The sequence below is a fragment of the Gigantopelta aegis genome, chromosome 3 (assembly GCF_016097555.1).
Source record: "Gigantopelta aegis isolate Gae_Host chromosome 3, Gae_host_genome, whole genome shotgun sequence".
In the NCBI taxonomy this organism is placed as follows: domain Eukaryota; kingdom Metazoa; phylum Mollusca; class Gastropoda; order Neomphalida; family Peltospiridae; genus Gigantopelta; species Gigantopelta aegis.
This window is the reverse complement of record NC_054701.1, coordinates 53,376,954-53,399,978: the sequence shown is the minus strand read 5'-3', so window position 1 is coordinate 53,399,978 and position 23,025 is coordinate 53,376,954. Positions and strand designations below refer to the sequence as shown.

Sequence of the window (23,025 nt, the reverse complement as noted above, 5' to 3'; positions counted from 1 at the left end):
TAGCATATACCACAGCCTTTGATATACCAGTCATGCACGGTGCACTGGTTGGAAGGAGAAATAGCCCAGTAGGCCCACCGATGGGGATTGATCCTAGACCGTCCACACATCAAGCGAGCATTTTACCACGGATAATGTCTATACACCAAAACAAAATACATGTAGTTTGTAAATAACGACAATTTGTTTCTTATTTTTAAAATAAAATTTGTCTTCAAAACATTTAAAAAACAACAAAAAACACATTAACTGGAAAACAAAGAATAAGTAACTTTGAACAATACGCATTTCTAATGCTGATCATATCTAACTAGTGTAAAAGTAGTTCTATCACAAAATAATGGTAATAGCAGCAAAATGCCATCAAGATTGATAATTAATGTATTTTCAAAGCGTTTCTTCTCTAATGTCAGAAGTCATTTCATTAATCACTAAATTGTAAATAACACATTTTTGATAGGCACCCATAAGAAAGTACATGTGGTTAATATATCTGTATAACTCATTAATTACTGGTTACAATAATCATTTTCTTACTTGTTTTTAACTACTCGTTTCAGATGTCTGAGAAAAGCCAGTCTGTAATTGAGCTTCACGACATCTCCGCCAATGTGATCAAAGTACTGCTAGACTTTGTTTATACAGAAACTGTTAATGTCAGTGTAGAGAATGTGCAAGAACTGTTACCTGCTGCTTGCCTTCTTCAGCTTACAGGTAAACAGAACAACACTATTCCAATATATATATGGACGCATGCATACATACATAAAACTTTAAAGCTACATGTACAGTTTGGATTGATAGTACATGTAGCTCGAATTGTTTGTATGTATGCAGGGCATATGTATGTATGGATGGATGCATGCATATTATTTATTAAACTTCAAACATTGCAGAAAACCTGTTATTTTGTAACAAAATTTCAATTATTACATGAAATTAATTCGCCAAATTAAAATAAAATTTGCCATTTGTTTTGGAAATGTGCAATTGGCGAATTTGGTGAGTGCCAGAGCTAGTCCTGGTATGCCCACAAATGACTGTCGGGTCTTATGTCTGGAATTAACTTGCATATATCAGTTTAATGTTCAAGCACACTAGTGAGCACAATTTTTGTTCAGCACCAGAAATTATACTCTGAACAAAAGGGGGTGGGGGAGTAATAAAAAACCCTGCTTATACGAAATGTTAAAATGTTTATACAAATGACTAGATAAAAATGCTGAATTTATTGTAGCTTGAGTGTCCTCTAGTTGTATCCTACATGTGTATGTTATATGTGAGGATAGGGCTAGAGTGGACTTAATTTTAAAAACTGTCAATTTCCAACAACCAAACAGTTGCCAGATGCTGTATCTAACTTAAACTCTGTTTTAGGTCACCTGAGTCAGTAGCTCAAGTGATCTATTGCGATCCATTTTCGTTGTCTTGTTTTGCCTACTTGACTAATTGATGATGTCGCCGATTCCAAGCATGTTGTCATGACGTGAAGTATAATTTATGCTCATTTACATGTATGTCCCAGTCCAATGAAACATGTAGTTTAGATGTAGAACTAACAGACTTTGGAGTTCGAGACTGCGTTGCCAAACATAGGTCATCTATCTGTTCTGCACTTTTTCTTGTCGCACATGTGGGACTTGACTATAATTTTTAATTACGATTATTAAAAATCCAGTTGGTTGAGAACTTTGAGCCCTGTATATATTTTGCTATTTGTGATTACATCCCTTCCTTCAAAGTGGCTCCTCCCTCATGACCCCCAGGAATTTCTCAAAATTATCCATGGTGGTTATTTGATGCATATGGCCTGCTGATACTAAAACAATTTTAACCCTTTTAACCTGGGAATTTTTTTTTTTAAGCCAAATCTCCTGTGGGGGTATTAATTTGACAACAATCACTACAAAATAAATAAATTCAATTCAACTTTAATTCATAAAATAACAAAATGAATAACTGTAAAGTAGTAAAAAAATAGATCTATTATTTAACTATGTAGAATTTAAAAGCATTTATGTACATATATACATGTATATAACAGTTGCTTTGCAAATAAAAATAGCCAACAAATCACATGCAAATGTCATCGGTGCCGCCATTTTGTTTACGCCATTTCCAAGTAATGTTAACTTATTGTCGTAAAGTAAACAAATTATTGCAGTAAGTAAGAGTTACCTTTATTATTAATAAAATTATATTTCCTGTTAAATTAATGACTGTTATTTTAAAATGCAAGACAAATATATTCTGGCACTTAGTCCTTGTGTTAAATGCAAAATAAGTCATTTTAAAACAAACAAAAAGTTGATATTTATGAGTTATTTTTTTCAAATCACCCCTTCTCATGGTCCTCTGGAATTTTAGAAAATCACCCATGTTGGTCAACCTAAAAACAAAATCTACCCAAAAATGCCTAATTGACTCTTTTTCCTTTTTCTTTTTTTTTCTTCTTTATTTTTAGTTCTAAGTAGACCCAGACTAATATGTTTGACTAATTTTAGATCAATGAATTTGTCTTCAGTGAAAAATCATTTGATGAATATGAATGTTTTTCAGGGGTAAAACAAGCCTGCTGTGAATTTTTGGAAAAACAACTAGATTGTAGCAACTGCCTTGGTATAAAGATTTTTGCTGAGAATCACTCCTGCGATGTATTATGGCAAGCTGCAGAGTCATATAGTCTACGACACTTTGAAGATGTTGTAGATGAAGAGGAGTTCAAATCTTTGTCCCTGCAAGAAGTAATGAGGCTTATGGGAAGTGATGAACTACAGGTCTATAATTTAGAAAAATTGTTTTTCATGTATGTACAGTGAAACTTGATTAGAGCGGTTTTGCAGTGACACTTTTACTGTTACAAATAGTGTTAGGTTACCACTTTGAGTGTAGTTGGTGATGTCACACCCAATTTGCTCCCCAAAAGGCCTGCTGCATGTAATCAAGTTTGTGGCTAATTCATATAATTTTGTTATAAAAATAAATAAATGCCAAAATCAGCACCTGCATAGGATTGATCACCCTTAGTTTTTCGGCAGGATAGCTTGTGTGGTGTAGCCATTTTTACATTTTATAGAACAAGTAAAGGAATGTTTTTTTATTACCGATATGGGCAGAGAGAAGTGGCGAAAGAAAAGTGATTATTCCCTAGGGAAAGAAAAATTCCTGATTTATTCCCATAGATACATTTGTGTACGTTTTGACATCATAAACTACATGTATAAGTGGTTAATTGTGTGTAAGAATAGTTTCTATGGTGGAAGTCATGTCAATAACTAACATATGTCATCAGTGATACATACGTCACAGCTATGATGCAGTGCTGCCTCTTGTTTTGAACTTGAAAACTTGTTTTCAACAACAGTATCATTCGAAAAATCTTCCATAAAATGATAAATATTGAAAATGGGTAATAAATAGAATACTTGTGAATTGATGTTGTCCTTCGCTCGCCAAAGGTTTGGGAAGGACAACATCAATTCATTTGTGCAAGATAAATGGTATTGCCTCGTAGCTCATCGAGTATTCTCTAAGTCTTGACTTTACAAAGTAAACAGGTAAGATATATGTATTATGGCTTCAACTTTTGTGTTAGTTTTTCACAAACTGTCCTAGGTCAATGAAAACATTTTGCGTTTTGTTCCATTTCTCACAAACTATAAGTCATAGTTTGATGAAACTTGTTTTATACATGTAGTTGTACCTACGGGTATGGATGTTCATCACAATGCTTGGGAAAAGAATTACAAATTAATTAATTAAATTTTTAAAATTAAAATATGCATATATTGCTTTTAGCTCAAAATCAAAGGCCCTCATCACGAATGGTTGACCTAATTAATGATCCAACAAAGTATTATCTGAAAATATATACATTTGATTTGTACCTAAAAGTACTTTATTGAACCATCTACATAACCTCCATATCCCACTTATTATTGATATTTTAAAAAATAATTGAATAATCGACGATCCATAATTCAGAGAAAAATAACAGCTATTTGGAGACCAGAGGTGTAACATATTATTTTTTAGTCATGTGACGGGTATCCCCCGAATAACCGCAGTGTCAAAACAATTTACCATGCTTGTGTAATGAGACCACATGACCGTTGTCTGCGACATAGGGTAAATAGAAGAAAAAAAAACCCAATGAAAATAAGTTATTAAAAATTAATAAAAACATGTTCTGAATGATAATAAGCTTATACATTAATTTATTTTAGTAACAGAAGCATGTTAAATGTCGACAATCCCAAATAGTTAGGCCTTTGCATCTCTATAGGTAAAGTTATCGTTAGTCGTACGCAAAAAAATCTAAACATCTGGATCACAAACACCTTCATTTTCCACCTGTCAAATTAATTATTATGCAAAATATTCCATAACAGCTGGCTTAGGATAGGAATTGTTAAATTTTTTAAAGAATACTGTGAACTAGACAGTGTTTATATACGATGTGGCTATATATACAATGGCCATGTTTTTAGCCTCCGCTACACAGCAAAAATGTAAATAAGTATTTCATTGATCCATATTACCAAACCATCTTGAAAAGGATGAATACATACTAAGTACTGTACGAACAGTGCCTGGTCTGAACAGGAAGAGGGGGGATTGTATATGAATCAAGCAGACCCTTTTGTGTATGTTTTCCATAGACATATTAATAGTGTAATATTGCCCAGCACAGTACTAAAAAGAAATATTAAAAAAATAATAATAAAATGAAATAATAATAATAAATACAAAAATAAAAATGACAAATTATTAGCTGCTGAGGTAGATTATCTCAAAGAGAAACTAATTGTAACTACCAACTAATTAAGCCAACCTTTGTACGACAAAACATTCAACAGTACACTGGTTTTTTTTTATGCTATACATTAAACCGAATGACCACTTTGTGAATCAGTCAAAATAATTTGCAAATGTTTAGCGAAAAAATTACTGCCTGGTCGTAGGCCACATTGGTGACTGGAAAACATGTTACCTGTTTTCAAACCGAGCACTATAAAGTTGTAATAGTCTAGACTCCAGCCCCTGCTAAATTCCATGCATATGTGATGAAAGTGATACTGTGTATGGTAGCTCGAATCTGTCAAAAAACAACCAAAAAGAAACAAATTATTTTATTTCAGCTTATTTGCCATTACTTTGTCATGCAATAATATATTTTTTATTATTTGCCATGTTTTCATATTTCCCAGTGCTCTACAAAGCAAGTTCAAATTTACTCTTCCCTGGCCAGTAAAGTATAATATTTTAGTCGCCAGCCACTTATATTTAGTAGCCAGCTAATATTTACTTGTAATTAAATCGATTCATCTGCCATTTTACGGCACATTACTAATGCTGTAATTGTTATTAGGACTGCATTTGAATGAACCCATGAAGGGGTAATTCCTGGTTGTTAAATAGTAATTACAAGTTGCTGTTTGTGTCCAGTTCCACTAAAACAGTGAACGACTATTAACTATATCATTATCAAATTCCGTACCCAATAATTCTATTAAACGAAATTAAGTGAATTACTATTTTAATGGCACTGCTAAGATAGGCATTTAAATTGCAGTAACCAAACGTTAAATAAAAGCATTGCGATAATATCGACCAGGCTTCAATGTGTTACTAGTAGTTACCAATTGGCTACCTTACTTTTGGTTTAAATAATTAAAATAAATTCAGATACTGCCTTGTAAATCCATAAATACTGTTTTATAAATAGTTGTGTCTTTAAAGCAGTCTAAAGTTGAGTCATGAAAATAGAAACATGTTTTCATCCTGCACTGGTGAAAATGACTTCCGATCTTATTTAAACGACGTTCACAACTGGACATTCACAACTGGAGACTTCGTTATTGTGGAGGGACCCGCTATCACGATAAGCACGAGACATTTGGAGCACAGCATAACACTATATAAGTCAACATTTAAAATAATTAACGTTTAAGTTTCAAACAGACAAGTAAAGACACACAGTGTCTCGACAATGATCTCATTTTAATACATAATAAAACATGGCTCTAAATGGGACAGGGCCGACTTGGTCCAAAACTGAACTGGGGCCGAATTATTTCCAAACGCTTGAAATTCAAGTTAAGGGAGATAACATAATGAAGTATTACCTCCCTTAACGTCACTGTGTTTACTCTTGAATACTGGATAATCGTTATTCATAGTCCGATTAACTCGTCTCAAACTTTTATTTTTAAAAAAACTACCGATAGAAAACACGTTTTATGGAAGATAAATTGATACTGGTCCACTGTGTTTTCAGATGTCCAGTTTTGTTTACAGATTAAAGTAAAATTATTGGACAGTTGGCGAATGTGATTTTATTTTTTAGATGCCAGGGAATGTATTTAGTTGCCATGGCGAGTGTTTTTCTCGCTTTGTAGAGCACTGGTACCTGTATATAGCCGACCCTCATTTGCCAAGTCTCTATACGCGGCTGTCGTTTATATAAAATTCAAAACTACGTTGTATGGCTGTCGTATATATAGCCTCATCACTACGAGTCTGTTTTGCCATATGTTTTATGACTTTTCACAGGAAGTGTTCCAAATTTTAAAAAGAAGCGTGTCATGGTATTCCCTCGAATGTGGTTCAATTAAAATGTTTTGGATGATACAATAACGAGGTTTGGTATTCCATATTAATGTAATTTCCATTTATAATCCATATTTATAATTTAGAGAAATAAGGCCCACTAAATCTGTGACTGAGTGCCTTTAAAGTTTTGTGTTACGTACAGTTTCACATTTAGATCCATTCCTCAAAAACTATAAGTTCTACATCAATGAACCTTGGTTTATAGTTCAACCTGCATGTAGGGATGTGAGAGCATATGAAAAGAATTAAAAATTAATTAATTAGTTCTACGTCACAGAATGCTCATAAATGTTGAATAGTTTACAGGAGAGAGACCCATATGTCAGGCAAGCTGGTTTCGCTTCTCTGTGGTGTCTATATAGGAATGAAACAATCGAGTGCTCTGTCACGCAGTATTACTGCATGAAATAACATGACTCTTTGATTAGATCCCTTTTAAATAAAATCAAGCATTATTAGAATGATGGACGAATCTGTGACATTTGATAATTGCCAAAATTAAGAAGAAAAACTGTGATCACACCGAGTGGTAAACCTGTGGATATTATACGGAATACATGCTGTTGTTTCACCTTTATAAATATCATGTGTGAAGCATGTCGGTATGTACAATGCATGGTTATTTTATTGTGATTACATTAATGGAAAAGTATGTTCCTGGAACGAAATACCATTATTTAGTACAATTACTAATATTTTTGCTGAACCAATTGCGCAAATTCTTGATCGATGTCGGCATTATAAATTTTTTTTTAATTTTAATTAAATGCCATACTTTTAAAAAAAAGGTACTAATAAACAATTACAAAGAATTCTTTTTTATAAAAAAGAAGAAAAGAAATGAAATTTTGTGTCCTGGTAAACTCCAGAAATTATGTTTTCCTATTGAAGTCACAGGTATCCATTTATTTTACTTCATTTTTAAAAAATTATTTTTATTATTTGTTGTTGTTGATAAAACAGTAATTACCTAATTAAATTTATTACTTATCACATCTGTAGTTTATACTGAGTGATTGATTTATTTAACCATTAACGTATCAGTAATGACAAAAATGTGATTGTACATTTTGCAATTTTGATACGTGCCACCCCCTGTCGACTGCGGTTGCATTCACAACACACATTGTAAATATTCAATTCCATAGCTCCATACCCCAAAAAAATTTTCCGGGAGAAACCCTGTTAAGATACTGACATGCTTTAACTTTATTGTTGGTGAAAATACTTATATTAATTGTGAACAAAAGCCTTACAAATGAATGACCAGCAGACGACAACAAATTGAGCTGGATTTTGAACTTCGCCTATTTTTATCAAATTTCTCCCCTTTCTTCTGTTAAAACCTGCCCCAAAACCTACTACTACTGCTGCTGCTGCTGCATCAGCAACAACAAATACCTGTAATAATAATAAATAATAAATACATGTATAACCGCAAGTGGTAATGAGCTATAATAGCTGTACCTTAATCAGACATATTTATACATTATTTAATTAAATAATTACCATTGACACCAACCCACATACACGCACACACTATCACCTAACCGACTACCTACTACCAAATTTCAGCCAGAAATTTATTTACAATAATATGTTTTTGAAAACCCACAAATAAACATGATACGGCTCCTTTAAGAACAAGGCTGACCTCTCATACACAAAAAGCAGGCTTTGACTCACTCGTTTCATCAGTTTTCGATCGGATGACTGCAGTAGCCACGTGTGTAAATTGTATTTTGGTAGTGTTGTTTCGTTTTTCCTTGCCATATTAGCAAATAACATTGCACTTGTTTCATATTTTACATGTTAATAAAGCAGTAAATTATTAATACTAAAATTTATAATTTCTGTCAAGTTCATAGATTTGAAGATATAAACAGTGCAAAATGTGTATCTTTTAATTACAAAACAGAAGGAACCAAAAAAAAAAAAAATACTACTAATAATAATACCAACAAAAACAATATAGGCTCCCACCAAAGGCTTTGGAACCTAATAATAATGCATAGAAATAGAAATTGGGTCAGTTTTCTTTCTGGTTGGGGTTGGGTTCTTGGAAATTAATTTTTAAGGCCTAAGTGATGAACAAAAATAACATACATGTGTATGGTCTTAAAAATGTTGATTGTTGAAACCCCCTTACATGCTTATATAATTACAAACTTTCCAAATTTATACGATTTACTGTATTCTGATTGGCTGACGTCACTTAAAAACCAAGCGTTATCCTTCCATAAACCTCATAAAAATACGTCATCACGGAAGACCAAGATCGAAATAACCGCACAACACCAACAGTCACTACACGTAACCAAAAGTTAATATCAAGATCACTTTGCGATAGAAAAACACAAGACAAATCTGCACATGAAATTGTTTCCTTTTTTAAAAAGAAGTTATAATAAAGATATATACACTGTTTTTGTTGATTCAATACTTATTACTTTACGACTATATGAATAGCCATGCCCTTTTAAATATCTGCCGTGGTGTCCCTTTTGTGTAGGCCTATGTGTTTAGTTTTTTAAAACTTGACAAGTGTTTAACCCTAACTGGCTGATTGTGTTTGTTTTTTTTAATTTAAAATAATAAAACATGAACAAATTTGATGTTCCTCGGTAGTGTTAGTATAGTTTCTTCATCATATATTATAACTGAAAATTCAACATCACAAATGATAAATTACAGTTGAAAAGTATAGTGTTGAGAAAAATAACCCGTGAATTGCCGAGAAAAAAAAGTGAATTGCCGAAACAGATTCTCGTGGCTCAATTTGTTTCCAAATTTAAAAAAATGCCTAAAAGAAAATGAAGGCTGAAAGAATTGGAAAAACAATGGAAGGAAGAGGGAGAAAAATTGCAAAATTATCATTAGCTATTTAAATTGACCTGTGGTTATTGATATTCTTCATGACAAATTATTTTAATATGTTTATTACAGGGCCGTACCCTCAGGGGAGGGGCAGGGGGTGGGCAGCCCCCCCCCCCCCCCCCCTAAGAATCTCACATTTTTTTTTGTTACTCCAGAAAATAGAGTACACATCCCAGGGTTTATTTTGTGTAGTGTTTCATTTGTTTATAAAAAGTAGTGCCTCTCCGCCGCCGCCCCCCCCCCCCCCCCCCCCCCCCCCCGGATCAGGATACGGCACTGTATTATTGGACAGACCCATGCTAAAAATCACCCAAATTAATGTATTTGCAATTAATTGAAACACTGAAGTAAATAATGAACTGTTTAAGTGTTGTGTTTATTAATTCTTTAATATTCCATTTTCTTTTCCAACATTACCTGTCCTCAACAAGTGCACATTCCCCCACGCAAGTGGTCTGGTCCGAACATCCTAACAGCCAATGGGATGGCTTAAAGTTCTTCACTATATGCTCCCTATAGTTCCGGTCATGTGACTTCAACTTCCTTCTTTTTCTCTTCACTGTTGGATTCGGACTCTTTTTTTTGGTGTCAAACTTCGGGTTTTTTCGTGATACTTTTTTATTATTATGGTGGATTTGTTTCCTCCATTGTCTTTGTTATGTTTGTCGCTATATTCTTTTGGCATATTACGCTTGTTTTAAGTGTTATTTATTCCAAATTTCTTTGTGTTCTGCTGGGTAACAATGCGTAGTTGCCATTAGCAAAATGGTGTTCTTTGTTTACCGGCTTTTTGCAGTTCATGGCTGTTTTTTCTTTCTATTTCACAAATTGAAAAATATTTCTAATGTCGGATGTTAGCTTGACACATGTTGTGCGTTCCTGTATCCAATGTCAGAAGTTTATGTCGGGGGACGACCCACACGAGTTCTGCCTAGGATGTCGTGTTCTGTGTCATGATGGGACTCGGTGTGACCGGCTGTCGGCAGAAGAGTTTGCGTCCTACTTGAAGGTTCTTGCTACCAGAGCTAAGAAGACTGAGTCGGTTGCAGCCACGGTTTCCAGCGCTCAATCAATTACTGAATCAGTTGCTAATGTCTTGAAGACCTTGTTACCAGCGATGTTAAAGCAGGCATTGGCTACTTTGGTGGCCGCATCGTCACTTGCGGGTTCCGGATCAGGGGCGGATCCAGTTACAGAGGGTTCCGGTCAGGGCCAGTCTACATCTTCGGTGCCGGTAGTCAGTCCAGTGGCTTCCTCCAAGCAGCCGTTAGAAGTTAAGGGTTCCAGTGGACGACCTTTGAAGACTGCTTCCTCCAGTAAGAAGCGAACTGAGTCCTCCAAACAGACCGAATCTTCCAAGCAGACCGAGTCTTCCAAGCGGACAGAGCCATCCAAGCAGACCGAGTCTTCCAAGCAGACCGAGTCTTCCAAGCAGACCGAGTCTTCCAAGCGGACCGAGAAGACTGTATTTCCACTCACCGTTTATCCCATGATCAATCGAAAGATTCTGGGTCTCACCGTAGCCGAAGTCGTTCCATGGGTCCAGCAGTTCATCCACACAGACCATCATTTGATACGGCTTCCAAGGCTTCCATCAGTACTCGACGGGACTGTCCGTGGTCCTTGTCTCCAGTTGTGGCCAATACTTCAGACCATCTTGCCTGTGTTAGGGTCCGGAGGGACTTCCCAGATGATGTCTCAGTGCCTACCCTGGTTGACGATACTGATGCGGCAGACCATATGATGATGCGGGACTGTTTTGCTGTGGTTTATGAGATGTTGTCTTTGCTTCCCCATCCTCCAGTACCTGCTAAGAAGAGACCAGTACCGATGATAACCACAGATGTTCCTCCTGAAGACGTTGTCATGTGATCCTTAGCGGCTAGCACATTGGTTTTTGAGGTTGCCGCTGATCTAGATCGAGCCTTCAAAGATACTGCGTCATTCGTGGCCTTCCCACACTTGTCATCAAGAATGTATCTAATTTTTAACATGCCGTTTAAAGGTAGAGTAAACTCAAACGAGATTTATGTGTTGGAAAGTGACGTCAGCTCCGTCCATCTGTGTCACGGTGATCTAGTCCCACAGTATGTATAATACCTTAGGTGGCTCGTACCTCTAGGGGTCATGGACTATAGTCGATCACGTGACAACAATTAACCATCACGCTTGTATACTTTTATCTCCCAGCCGTAATGCTGGCTGCTATACTATTTATGGTCCTATGAAAATAACTCCAACAACAGTGATTTTGGGAAACAATTATTATTATACCATACAAATCCTTCCTATTGATATATACCTATATATAGTATGACAGCAATATATTATTTCACGGTACAGTCTGTCTTAATCCGACAGGGTTAATTACCTGTTACCAGGAATCCCCAGCCCTCTCTAGGCTACCTACAGATTACACTAGTACTATTCCTATAATGAACGCCAAATTATCGGCATTCCATAACTGACGTGTGACTTAATTAACCTGTTAAATTAACAGTAAACAAATCTAACAATGGATATAAGGGTTATTCTTATATTAGCCTCCCACTTGTTAATTACAACAACTAGTCGATCTCTTGATCGGATTAACTTCTGATTCTTACTTTATCAGGCTTATCTATCAGTTAGATTAATCCACAGGTTAGGGTTACCGACATCACATACGAGGTCTACTAAACAAACAATAATATCACACAAATAAAAACATCAACGACCTGACAGATCAGAAACCATAGTTACCAGGTCCAGCGGTGAGGTTTGGTCTCTCAAGAATATATCTCTTGAGGACCGGCATCCAAGAAATACCAAGACGTAGCCCGTACCCTATCGTGGGAACAGTCGGTGTTGGGCTCCCCTCTTAAAAGTCCCGCCAAACCTTTTTATACCCCTAAAGCGGACTCCGCTGCACAGCTGGGGGCGAAACCGGCTATCAGCCTGTAAACTGAGTTAATTAGTGTTTGTTCGCTAATTGGATTATCGTCTCTTAAGAAAACAACCCAATCTCAAACTACAGGGCAACATGATCCTAAAGGTATCTGATACGGCGCATCCACTGGTCATAACAGATTTTACTAAAAACATTCCCCGTACTTAGTAGAGGTTAAAAAACATGTAAAATGTAGGTAAATTCTATTACATATTAAATACATATATAAATATTGTTCCTACACAACGGTAGGTAGACTGATATAAAAACTTATACATGAACACAAACACAGAGGATTGGAATATTTGGCCTCTATCTGGAAGTCCTTTGTCTCACAGTCTGTAGACGAGGCCCATATAGGGTTTTCCGAACATTCGGAACTCTATACCTCAATTGAAGGAGGGGCCTGAATCGGGTTTACGAAACAACGTGGTTTCGTCACACACCCCCACACAAAGAATATTTACCCTACAGTCAGTATGGAAATATTCGTAGTTATCGTTTCTTCATACATTTACAGATAATTAATAAACACCAATCCATGTGCGTTAACAGACACCTATGGGCATACATGTACATAATAGCAACAGAGGGTGATTACCAGTAATCACTCTTAGTGTTTATGTCTCTGGTAAGAAAAAACAAAACAACACAGCTGACCGCTGTCCACCCAAGACGACGGGAAATCTTTACGCCCTTGATAAGGCGTCGGCCAATACATTACTTGCTGCTGGTCAGTGCTGGATCGTAATTGGGTAGTCCTGTAACATGAGGCTCCATTTCAAAATTCTTTGATTGGTCGCCTTCATTCGGTGTATGAACGTTAGAGGGTTGTTGTCTGTAAATACCACCACAGGATGAAGCGCAGTTTTCAAATGAATGTCAAAGTGCTTGAGTGCCAAAATCATGGCGAGGGCTTCTTTTTCAACTGTTGAATAGTTACATTGGTGACCGTCAATTTTTTTTGAAAAGAAACTCACGGGGTGATCGAGTCCCTTCTGATCTTCTTGAAACATAACGGCTCCGGCCCCAACGTCGCTGGCATCGACAGCTAGCTTAAAAGGACGCCGATAGTCTGGCGCTGCCATCACGGGGTTTGACACAAGCATTTGTTTAAGAAGTCCGAAAGCGGTTTCACAACTGTCGGTCCATTTGAACTTCACCTCTTTCTTTAGAAGTGAGGTAATCGGGGCCGAGACGTGAGGAAAATTGTTGCAGAATCTTCTGTAGTACCCCGCCATCCCTAGGAAACGGCGTACTTCGCATCGGTTGGTTGGCACTGGATAACTGTTAATACACTGGGTTTTAGCATGCAGTGGCGCCACGCATCCGTGACCCACCGTATGACCGAGAAATGTTACCGAGGCTTTGCTGAATTCACATTTACTGAGATTGATAGTTAGGTAATATTTCTCTCAGGTCCCTCAGGTGTTCCTCCCAGGTGTCCGTCGCCAAGACTACATCGTCAATATATACACTGACGTTCTCCATGTTTGCCAATACACAGTTCATCATTCTTTGAAACGCGGCGGAACTTGTACCACCCTTCAGGCGTAACGATAGCGAGTACTTGTTTAGCTCGTTCAGTCAGCGGAATGGCGTAATAGCCTTTTAGGAGATCCATCTTCGAAATGAATTTGGCATGGCCCACCCTGTCAATACAGTCCTTGAGCCGCGGGAGGGGGAATGAATCGCTCCTTATCACTTGGTTAACCCTTCGTAGGTCAGCACATAAACGGAATGAATTATCACCTTTAGGAATTAGAAGGACTGGTGATGCCCAGGGACTGTTCGATGGTTCCACGATACCATGAGTTAACATGTAGTCCATCTCTTTTTTCAAGAAGGCCCGTTTCTGTGGGTTTATGCGGTATGCATGTTGTTTAATCGGTATAACGTTTTTGTCCACAATCACATCTTGAATTACCACATTTGTCACACTGGGAGAATCTGGAAACAGACAGCTGAATTCTTTAATCAGCTGTGACAGTCTGGTTTGTGGGCTGGCTCTAAATGATCTAGCGCGTTGTCCAAGTTGGCCAGTACCTCACTGTTTGACAGTTTTATATCTACTGTTTCAAGTGCGTCTGGTTTTCTTTCATCAACCTCCCTCAGGATGGACAACACTGGTTTGATCGGCAGTCTGTCACGATACGTTTTCAGTAAATTAATGTGACAGAATTGTGTCTTTCGTTCTCTGTCTGGGGTGTCGATAACGTAACCTGTGGTACTAACTCGTCTATTGACAACATATGGTCCGAAATATCTACTTTGTAATGACCTCCTTAGAATAGGTAAGTACAACAGCACTTTATCCCCAGGTTCATATTCTCTTTCCTTAGCCCGTTTGTCAAACTGCCTTTTTATGTTAATCTGAGCATTGGTTAGGTGTTTTTTAGCCAGTTCAGTAGCTCGCCACAGTTGGTCCTTAATTCTAGCTACATAGTTTAGCAAATTTTCTGGCCTAGTTTCTGTCAACCATTTTTGTTTTATCAGTTTGAGGGGTCCCCTCGGGGTGTGTCCAAACACCAACTCAAAGGGGGAAAAACCCAAGGATTCTTGCTTGGCGTCTCGTGCGGCAAACAACACATAGGGCAAAGATTCCTCCCAATCGGTCCCGTTATCCATACAATGACATTTAAGCATACTTTTAAGACTTTGATGAAATCTTTCTAGTGCTCCCTGACTTTCTGGGTGATAAGCACTCGATCGAACTTGATGTACTTCTAACAGACCCAAAACTTGGTGGAACAATTTACTTTGGAAATTGCTTCCTCTATCTGACTGTAATTCAGTTGGGAGCCCGGTCATGGTGAAATACTTAATTAAAGCCTTTGCTACAATGGGTGCAGTTATTTTTTTCAAGGGGATAGCCTCGGGAAACCTAGTTGTAACACACATTATGGTTAACAAATACACATATCCGTTTTAAGTTCTAGGTAAAGGCCCCACTATGTCTATCAGTACCTTTGAAAATGACTCCCCGACAATTGGGACTGCCTCCAAGGGAATAGGTTGTATTTTCTGATTAGGCTTACCCGTAACTTGGCACACATGACAACTGTCACAAAACTCACACATCTCTCTATACATCCCAGGCCAGAAGAAATCGGACACAAGTTTATTATAGGTCTTAGTTCTACCCAAGTGTCCAGCAAAAGTCCCTTCATGAGCTAAACTCAGTAATTCCCTTCTAGATTCAGTAGGTACCACTACTCTATACCTCTCAATCATTTCCTCACAGTCAGGTATAACTTTCTCACAACTCTTTTTCATCAAAACCCCCTGGTGCACACAAAAACTTTCTTTGCTATCTCTAACTTCCTTATAATCCACAACTTTATCCCAAACAACTCTTAATGACTGGTCTGCCCTCTGTGCCTTCATTAGACTTTCCATATCCCATGGCTGTGGAGGAATGCCACACCTCTCGGGCGCTGATGTAGAGACCACTGGGTTGCGTAACCCCGGAGTATGGAATTTCCCCCCGGTGTTACGCTTCCCCAACTCGCTCTTGGCCTCATGACTCAGGAACGTCTCTGATAGGTTAATATCGTCAGCTGGTCTTATTTTGGCCTTTCTGGTCATTGATCGGGTCGTGGCGCAGGCTGGATACTTGATATCCCCTATGTCCTTATCTACTACGCTAATGGGTACTTCTTGAACCTCCAATTGGTCACCACGTTTTTGACAACATTTGTCAGACAAATCATTCCCAAGTAAAACGTGAACATTGGCAAATGGTAGATGTGGTACTACTCCCACGATTACCTTTCCAGTCACAAACTGGGAACTTAAATATATCTCATGCAAACGGACAGTCATACATTGACCTCCTACTGCGGTTAATACTACACTCTTCCCGGTGTAAGAATGAGGAACCTTATTCAACTCTCCCTGAACAATTAAACTCTGACCTGCCCCTGTATCTCTATAAATGGTCACCGGCGTCGGTGGGTGGTCCAGTCTGACATCACAAATCTTACCAGAGGAAATATAGGCTTCTTACATATTTCTCTCTGGCAGACCTGTCAAACGTGATTGTTTGCACCTCTCTTCTTGTTGAACCAATGCTACCACCTTACTGTTATCCCTTCTTCGCTTAAAACAGTCAGCAATTACATGATTATCCATGTGGCAATAAGAACAACTCGGTCGAAATGGTTTTGCCTGTGCCGACAACTGAGATCTCTGATCAACCTGTCCTAATACTGAGGGGCGCTGCTGAACCCTATGTTTTCCACTTCCAACTAAAGAACTGACGTAATGAAAGCCAGACGGTTTGACACTGGCACTACCAAACTGGGGTTTTCTACTGTTTTGATGATGACTAAAACTGGACTGCGTCGACTGAACTTTGTGTATTAGAGAAAAATTATCAGCAGACACCGCCGCCTCTTCCAAAGTATCAACTTGTTTATCCTCTAAATGCATTCTTACATTCATGGGCAAACCATTTTTTACGTCTTCTAGAATAACCATTTCTCTCAGTTTTTCTTAACTACCCCCACTCTTTTGTGATCTAATCCATTGATCAAACAATCTAGATTTCACAGCAATAAATTCAGCATATGTCTGAGATTCTAACTTTTTTAAATGACGGAACTTTTGTCGATAGGCCTCCCCAGTTAACTCGTATGCTCTCAAGACAGCCTCCTTTAAAACCTCATAATCTCTAGCACTTCCATCACTTAATGCACTATACGCTTCACTTGCTTTTCCTCTAAACCTACTCTGAGCTAGCAACGACCATTTCTGTTTAGGCCACAATAACTCCTGTGCCATCCTTTCAAATAACTGGAAAAACTTATCCACATGGTTTTCCTCAAACACAGGTACCAACCTATATGCCTCGGACAACCTGAAACCTTGACTATCCACCTCATTCCTACCATGATCACGTGGAGCCCCTCTAGGTTCTCCTTCTCTCATTCGAAACTCATGTTCCATTCTCATCTTTTCTATCTGAAACTGTCTCTCTCTCTCATTTTCATCCTTCTCTCTATCCCATCTTTTCATTTCCATTTCCCATTCCAACTTCTTAAATGCTACCTGTTGTTCAGCACTAAGCGTAAACCCGTCTACCTCGGGGATGGGATCTATTTGCTCCACCCTTATTCCTTCCGTGTCTTCATCGACACCAAAGCTCTCTGCTATAATTATATCCCTCATTTCACTAATCGTTTTTGCCTGCTCTATGTCAATATTTTTGTCCTTGGCTATTTCTACTAAATCCGCCCTCTTGCTACGTTTAATCTGCGTAACGCTAAGATTGTCCACCAAATTTTGACTCATATTGAATTATTTATTTTACGAGGATACCACAAAACTAATTGGCACTATAATTTGCAATATAAAAAAATTCTATAGCCCCCATTATTGCATTAACCCAAAATACCGTCCCGTTTCAGATCCCGGACGAGAGCCCCATTTTTATCTTTACTCCTACCTGTCACGGTGATCTAGTCCCACAGTATGTATAATACCTTAGGTGGCTCGTACCTCTAGGGGTCATGGACTATAGTCGATCACGTGACAACAATTAACCATCACGCTTGTATACTTTTATCTCCCAGCCGTAATGTTGGCTGCTATACTATTTATGGTCCTATGAAAAATAACTCCAACAACAGTGATTTTGGGAAACAATTATTATTATACCATATAAATCCTTCCTATTGATATATACCTATATACAATGTATAGTATGACAGCAATATATTATTTCACGGTACAGTCTGTCTTAATCCGACAGGGTTAATTACCTGTTACCAGGAATCCCCAGCCCTCTCTAGGCTACCTACAGATTACACTAGTACTATTCCTATAATGAACGCCAAATTATCGGCATTCCATAACTGACGTGTGACTTAATTAACCTGTTAAATTAACAGTAAACAAATCTAACAATGGATATAAGGGTTATTCTTATATTAGCCTCCCACTTGTTAATTACAACAACTAGTCAATCTCTTGATCGGATTAACTTCTGATTCTTACTTTATCAGGCTTATCTATCAGTTAGGTTAATCCACAGGTTAGGGTTACCGACATCACATACGAGGTCTACTAAACAAACAATAATATCACACAAATAAAAACATCAACGACCTGACAGATCAGAAACCATAGTTACCAGGTCCAGCGGTGAGGTTTGGTCTCTCAAGAATATATCTCTTGAGGACCGGCATCCAAAAAATACCAAGACGTAGCCCGTACCCTATCGTGGGAACAGTCGGTGTTGGGCTCCCCTCTTAAAAGTCCCGCCAAACCTTTTTATACCCCTAAAGCGGACTCCGCTGCACAGCTGGGGGCGAAACCGGCTATCAGCCTGTAACTGAGTTAATTAGTGTTTGTTCGCTAATCGGATTATCGTCTCTTAAGAAAACAACCCAATCTCAAACTACAGGGCAACATGATCCTAAAGGTATCTGATACGGCGCATCCACTGGTCATAACAGATTTTACTAAAAACATTCCCCGTACTTAGTAGAGGTTAAAAAACATGTAAAATGTAGGTAAATTCTATTACATATTAAATACATATATAAATATTGTTCCTACACAACGGTAGGTAGACTGATATAAAAACTTATACATGAACACAAACACAGAGGATAGGAATATTTGGCCTCTCTCTGGAAGTCCTTTGTCTCACAGTCTGTAGACGAGGCCCATATAGGGTTTTCCGAACATTCGGAACTCTATACCTCAATTGAAGGAGGGGCCTCAATCGGGTTTACGAAACAACGTGGTTTCGTCACAATCTGCTCCGTCCATCTGCTCTATGCACAGTGTAAACAAACGCTCTAATTTACGACAAAGCGCTTCGCTTTCATCAACCTGACTTGTAAAACGACATAAATGACTTGATAGTATAATAAACTATTTAACTAAATATATTTCAATTTGCATCAATAGAACGAAATGGAGTTATAGTATTTTTCTTTTTTTTAAATCCAAAGAAAAAAATGCATATTATTAGGCCTATTGGTATGCTACATGTATGTTCGAGCAAAAACGACCACTCACGATACCCAAGTGATAATTTTCTTTTCTTTGGGACTATGTAATTGGTCAGTTTTGTGATTTTAGATGGGAAGGTCGACTTAAGCAAGGGTTTTACAGAATTACTTACAGTAATAACGCAGGGTGTCTGGTAATGTCCATTACAAATAGAGGGTTATCCGTGTGGTTATAACACAATACCCTGTGATCTTAATAAAAGAGCCATATCTTTTTAGTGTGTCTAGACACAGTGTCTGGGGACCGTCTAAATATACACCTGCCAATCAGGAACCACAGGTACAGGCCACGGAAAGAAAAGACCAATTAACCAAGAAAACACTCCGATTATTATTTCAGTACATGGGTTAATTTATGTACAAAACATAACACAGTTATTTCAACACTTTAACAATGGTGGTTTAGTTTTGTATTGAAAAATAATATATAATTGTTACTGGCTTACTGGGATGGCTATTATTACAGAAAATTGTGATGCATCCACAAAAATCAGGTATGTTTTGTTTCTTCAGTTCGAAGACTAATTCCTGACGTGACACATTAGGTATTACGTAACCACCAGCTCGCCAAAGGGCGTATTCACTAGGATGGTACAAAATGGCTGCGCCCGTTATATATAATAGCCGTCACATTTAACCATTTTATTAATTAACTATAAGATTATACTTGTTGGTATTAAGCCATAATGTGCATTATATATCGTTGAATATCAGGTCAAATACCTTGATTGTCCCTTCCTTTAAGGATGCTGCCCCGGCTGTCGGGTTGGGAAAGCCATCACAGGTAGAGCTATCAGATTATCAGGTACAGACAATAGACACAGCTCAGTGTAGATGTCTTCACTAGCTGTCATACTTGGATGTTTTCTTGGCTGCCATGACTACCCAAGTGAAAAATTCTCGCTGCCAAGCCTTGTTCAACAGTCAACGTCATCCATCACTTACATATCAACCATGCTGACTCACCATCGTCGCCAAGCTTATTTGAGGAAATCGACTTTGGACTCACAGATGAAGAAAGAACTCCTGACTCAGCTGTGGTCGGCGTCTACTTTTTTTGCTGGGAAGACATCGAAGGTTAGCTGCCAGCGAGAAGGATCAGCAGTCCACAGCAACGGTCAAGGTTCTTCAGCTGATGACAACTCTTGAATCCGATAAACGGAAGAATACGTTTTCGGCACAGCCTCCTTTCAAGCGTTGGCGGGGGTTCCTTTCGAGGTACATCGACTCGTCGACTTCCAGACAGAAAGCCTGCTGCTCCTCCAGCCAGAGGCCGAGGGTCATCTTTCAGATGTTGATGCCAACCTGCAGATCTCGGACTCTTACGACTCACATGTCCTACACTCGCACCTCACTTCGATTCAGATCAGCGATTTCAACTTGACGCTGCACCCGTTCATGTACTTCAAGAATCGGTGAACAAGTTACTGGAGAAGGGTGCTGTCTGCAGAATTCCGTTGGCAGACTTAAAACTGGGCGTTTACTCTGACATCTTTCTCGTCCTGATGAAAGATTTCCGGACCTGCAGATGTTAAGGCTATAACGACCATTATTTGAATCCTCCTCCAGCCTTCAAGATGTTAACTGTTCACGATGTGCTGACTGTGGTTCCTTTAGAAGATTGGCCGACTTCCCTCGACCTGAAGCTTCGTCCTTCAAGGCAGTCACTACGAATGGACAGTCCTGCCTTTTGGGATCTGCATGGCTCCATGGCTTTTTACTGGAATTACTGCTCTGATGTCGCAGTTTCTTCACCACAAAGGTATCTGCTTTTACCCGTACCTTGAGGATTGGCTGATGAAGTCTCGCATCAAGACCCAGCCCTCGATCCATGTCGACTACGTCCTGCAGTTCCTTCAGTCTCTTGGGTGGATAATCAACTTAGAGAAGTCAAAGTTGAGTCCGACGCAGGACTTAGTTTATCGGAGCCCGTCTGCGACCAGATCTTGGCCATGTCCAGGTTCCCATCGATAGTTGGACGAAGATTCAATTAATGATCACCAGAGCATTGGCATCTCAGATGTCTTTCCAAGAGTGGCAGAGGCTTTTGGGTCTCTTGACGTCGGCGCAAAACTTGACGCTCAGAGGTCGACTCCAGTTGCATTGAATCCAGTTGTTCCTGAATCCTTACATCCGGTACAACAATCCACACTTGAAGCTTTGTCTACCAGCCGATCTGCAGTCCAGCCTCTGATGGTGGTAACGCCGATCGAACGTCTTAGACGGAGTCTCTTTGCGGCCCTTCCAAGCGACTCACCATCTCTTCGCAGAGATTTCAGCAATTCCATTGTCGTCTTCTCTTGATCGCTCCAGTGTGGCCAATGAGAGTGGTTTCCAGACCTCATCAGGCTCGCTGATCCACATCCTCTGCCTCTACCAGACTGGGATCATCTGTTATGGCATCCCACATCAAGGTTACACCATCCACAGCCTCACTTGTTCCAGCTACACATGTGGACATTATCACTAAAGGCTTGAAGAAGAAAGGGTTTTCTTCCAAGGCTTCTGCGGCTATCTTGAAGGCTTATGGATTGTCCACTACTGCTGCATATAATGTCCGATGGCTGTTTCCACAGATGGTGCATCTGGCAGAAAATTAGACCTCAGACTATTCTGGTGCCTCGTCTTGCTGACTTCTTGCTGTATCTTCGTATATCTCTGAAGCTCAAAGGTTCAACCATTGAAGGTTACGTGTCCGTGATTGCCACGGTCCGTGATCCAGCCTCTGTTACGAAGCTGTCTACCATCCCTGAGATACAAAAGATGATCAAGGGGTTTAAGCTGGAAGATCAAGACCTGCTGCTCGATCTGTGCAAGTGACATTCAAGACATCCTTGATTGTTTTGTTGAGATCGCACGTATTGTTGTTTTTGGAAAATAAACCAACGATGTAAACGCGCGTGGGGTTGCAATTATGTTTAATAATAACTTTGAGTACAAAATACACAAAATCAAAATAGATAATTCTGGCAATTTTATTACCGGTATGTTGGATTTAACAATAGAAAGTGAAAAGACTACACTTGTAAACATATATGGACCAAATATAGACAATAAAACATTTTATGAAAATATTTTTGACAATATTGTAGATCTGGATAATGATAAATCTATAATTTGTGGGGACTATAACTTGGTTTTAAATAAAAATCTAGACACTCAAAACTATTTACATGTCAATCATCCAAAGTCACAAAAACAAATCATAGAAACTATGGAAATTTTAGATATAAAAGATCCATTTAGAGAACTATATCCAAATCTTAAAAGATATACATGTACTTGGAGTTAAAAAACTCCACCTAAACAAGCTCGATTAGATTTTTTTCTTATAACTAATAATTTAATGCCATTTGCTGAAAAGGTAACAATTGAAAATAGCTATCGTTCCAATCATTCTGGTGTAGTTTTACATATTAAATTTAATCAAATTAAAAAAAGGTAGGGGACTATGGAAATTTAACAATTCGTTATTAACTTGTAAGGAATACGTCAACATAATTAAAGAAACCATTTGGGAAATAAAATATCAGTATGCAGTGCCAATTTATAATGTTAAAAACTTAAAATCAATTGCGG

General features: G+C 38.3%; 1 protein-coding gene across 2 annotated transcripts in view; it reads left to right on the top strand.

The window, feature by feature from the left end:
• LOC121368237 (kelch-like protein 12) overlaps positions 1-23,025 on the top strand; it is a 151,993-nt gene that overhangs the window by 16,184 nt on the left and 112,784 nt on the right. For both annotated transcript variants that reach the window (XM_041492876.1, XM_041492877.1), the window contains 2 exons: positions 561-714; positions 2,560-2,777. In XM_041492876.1, the coding sequence (XP_041348810.1) occupies positions 561-714; positions 2,560-2,777 (372 nt within the window). The remainder of the gene's footprint in view (positions 1-560; positions 715-2,559; positions 2,778-23,025) is intronic.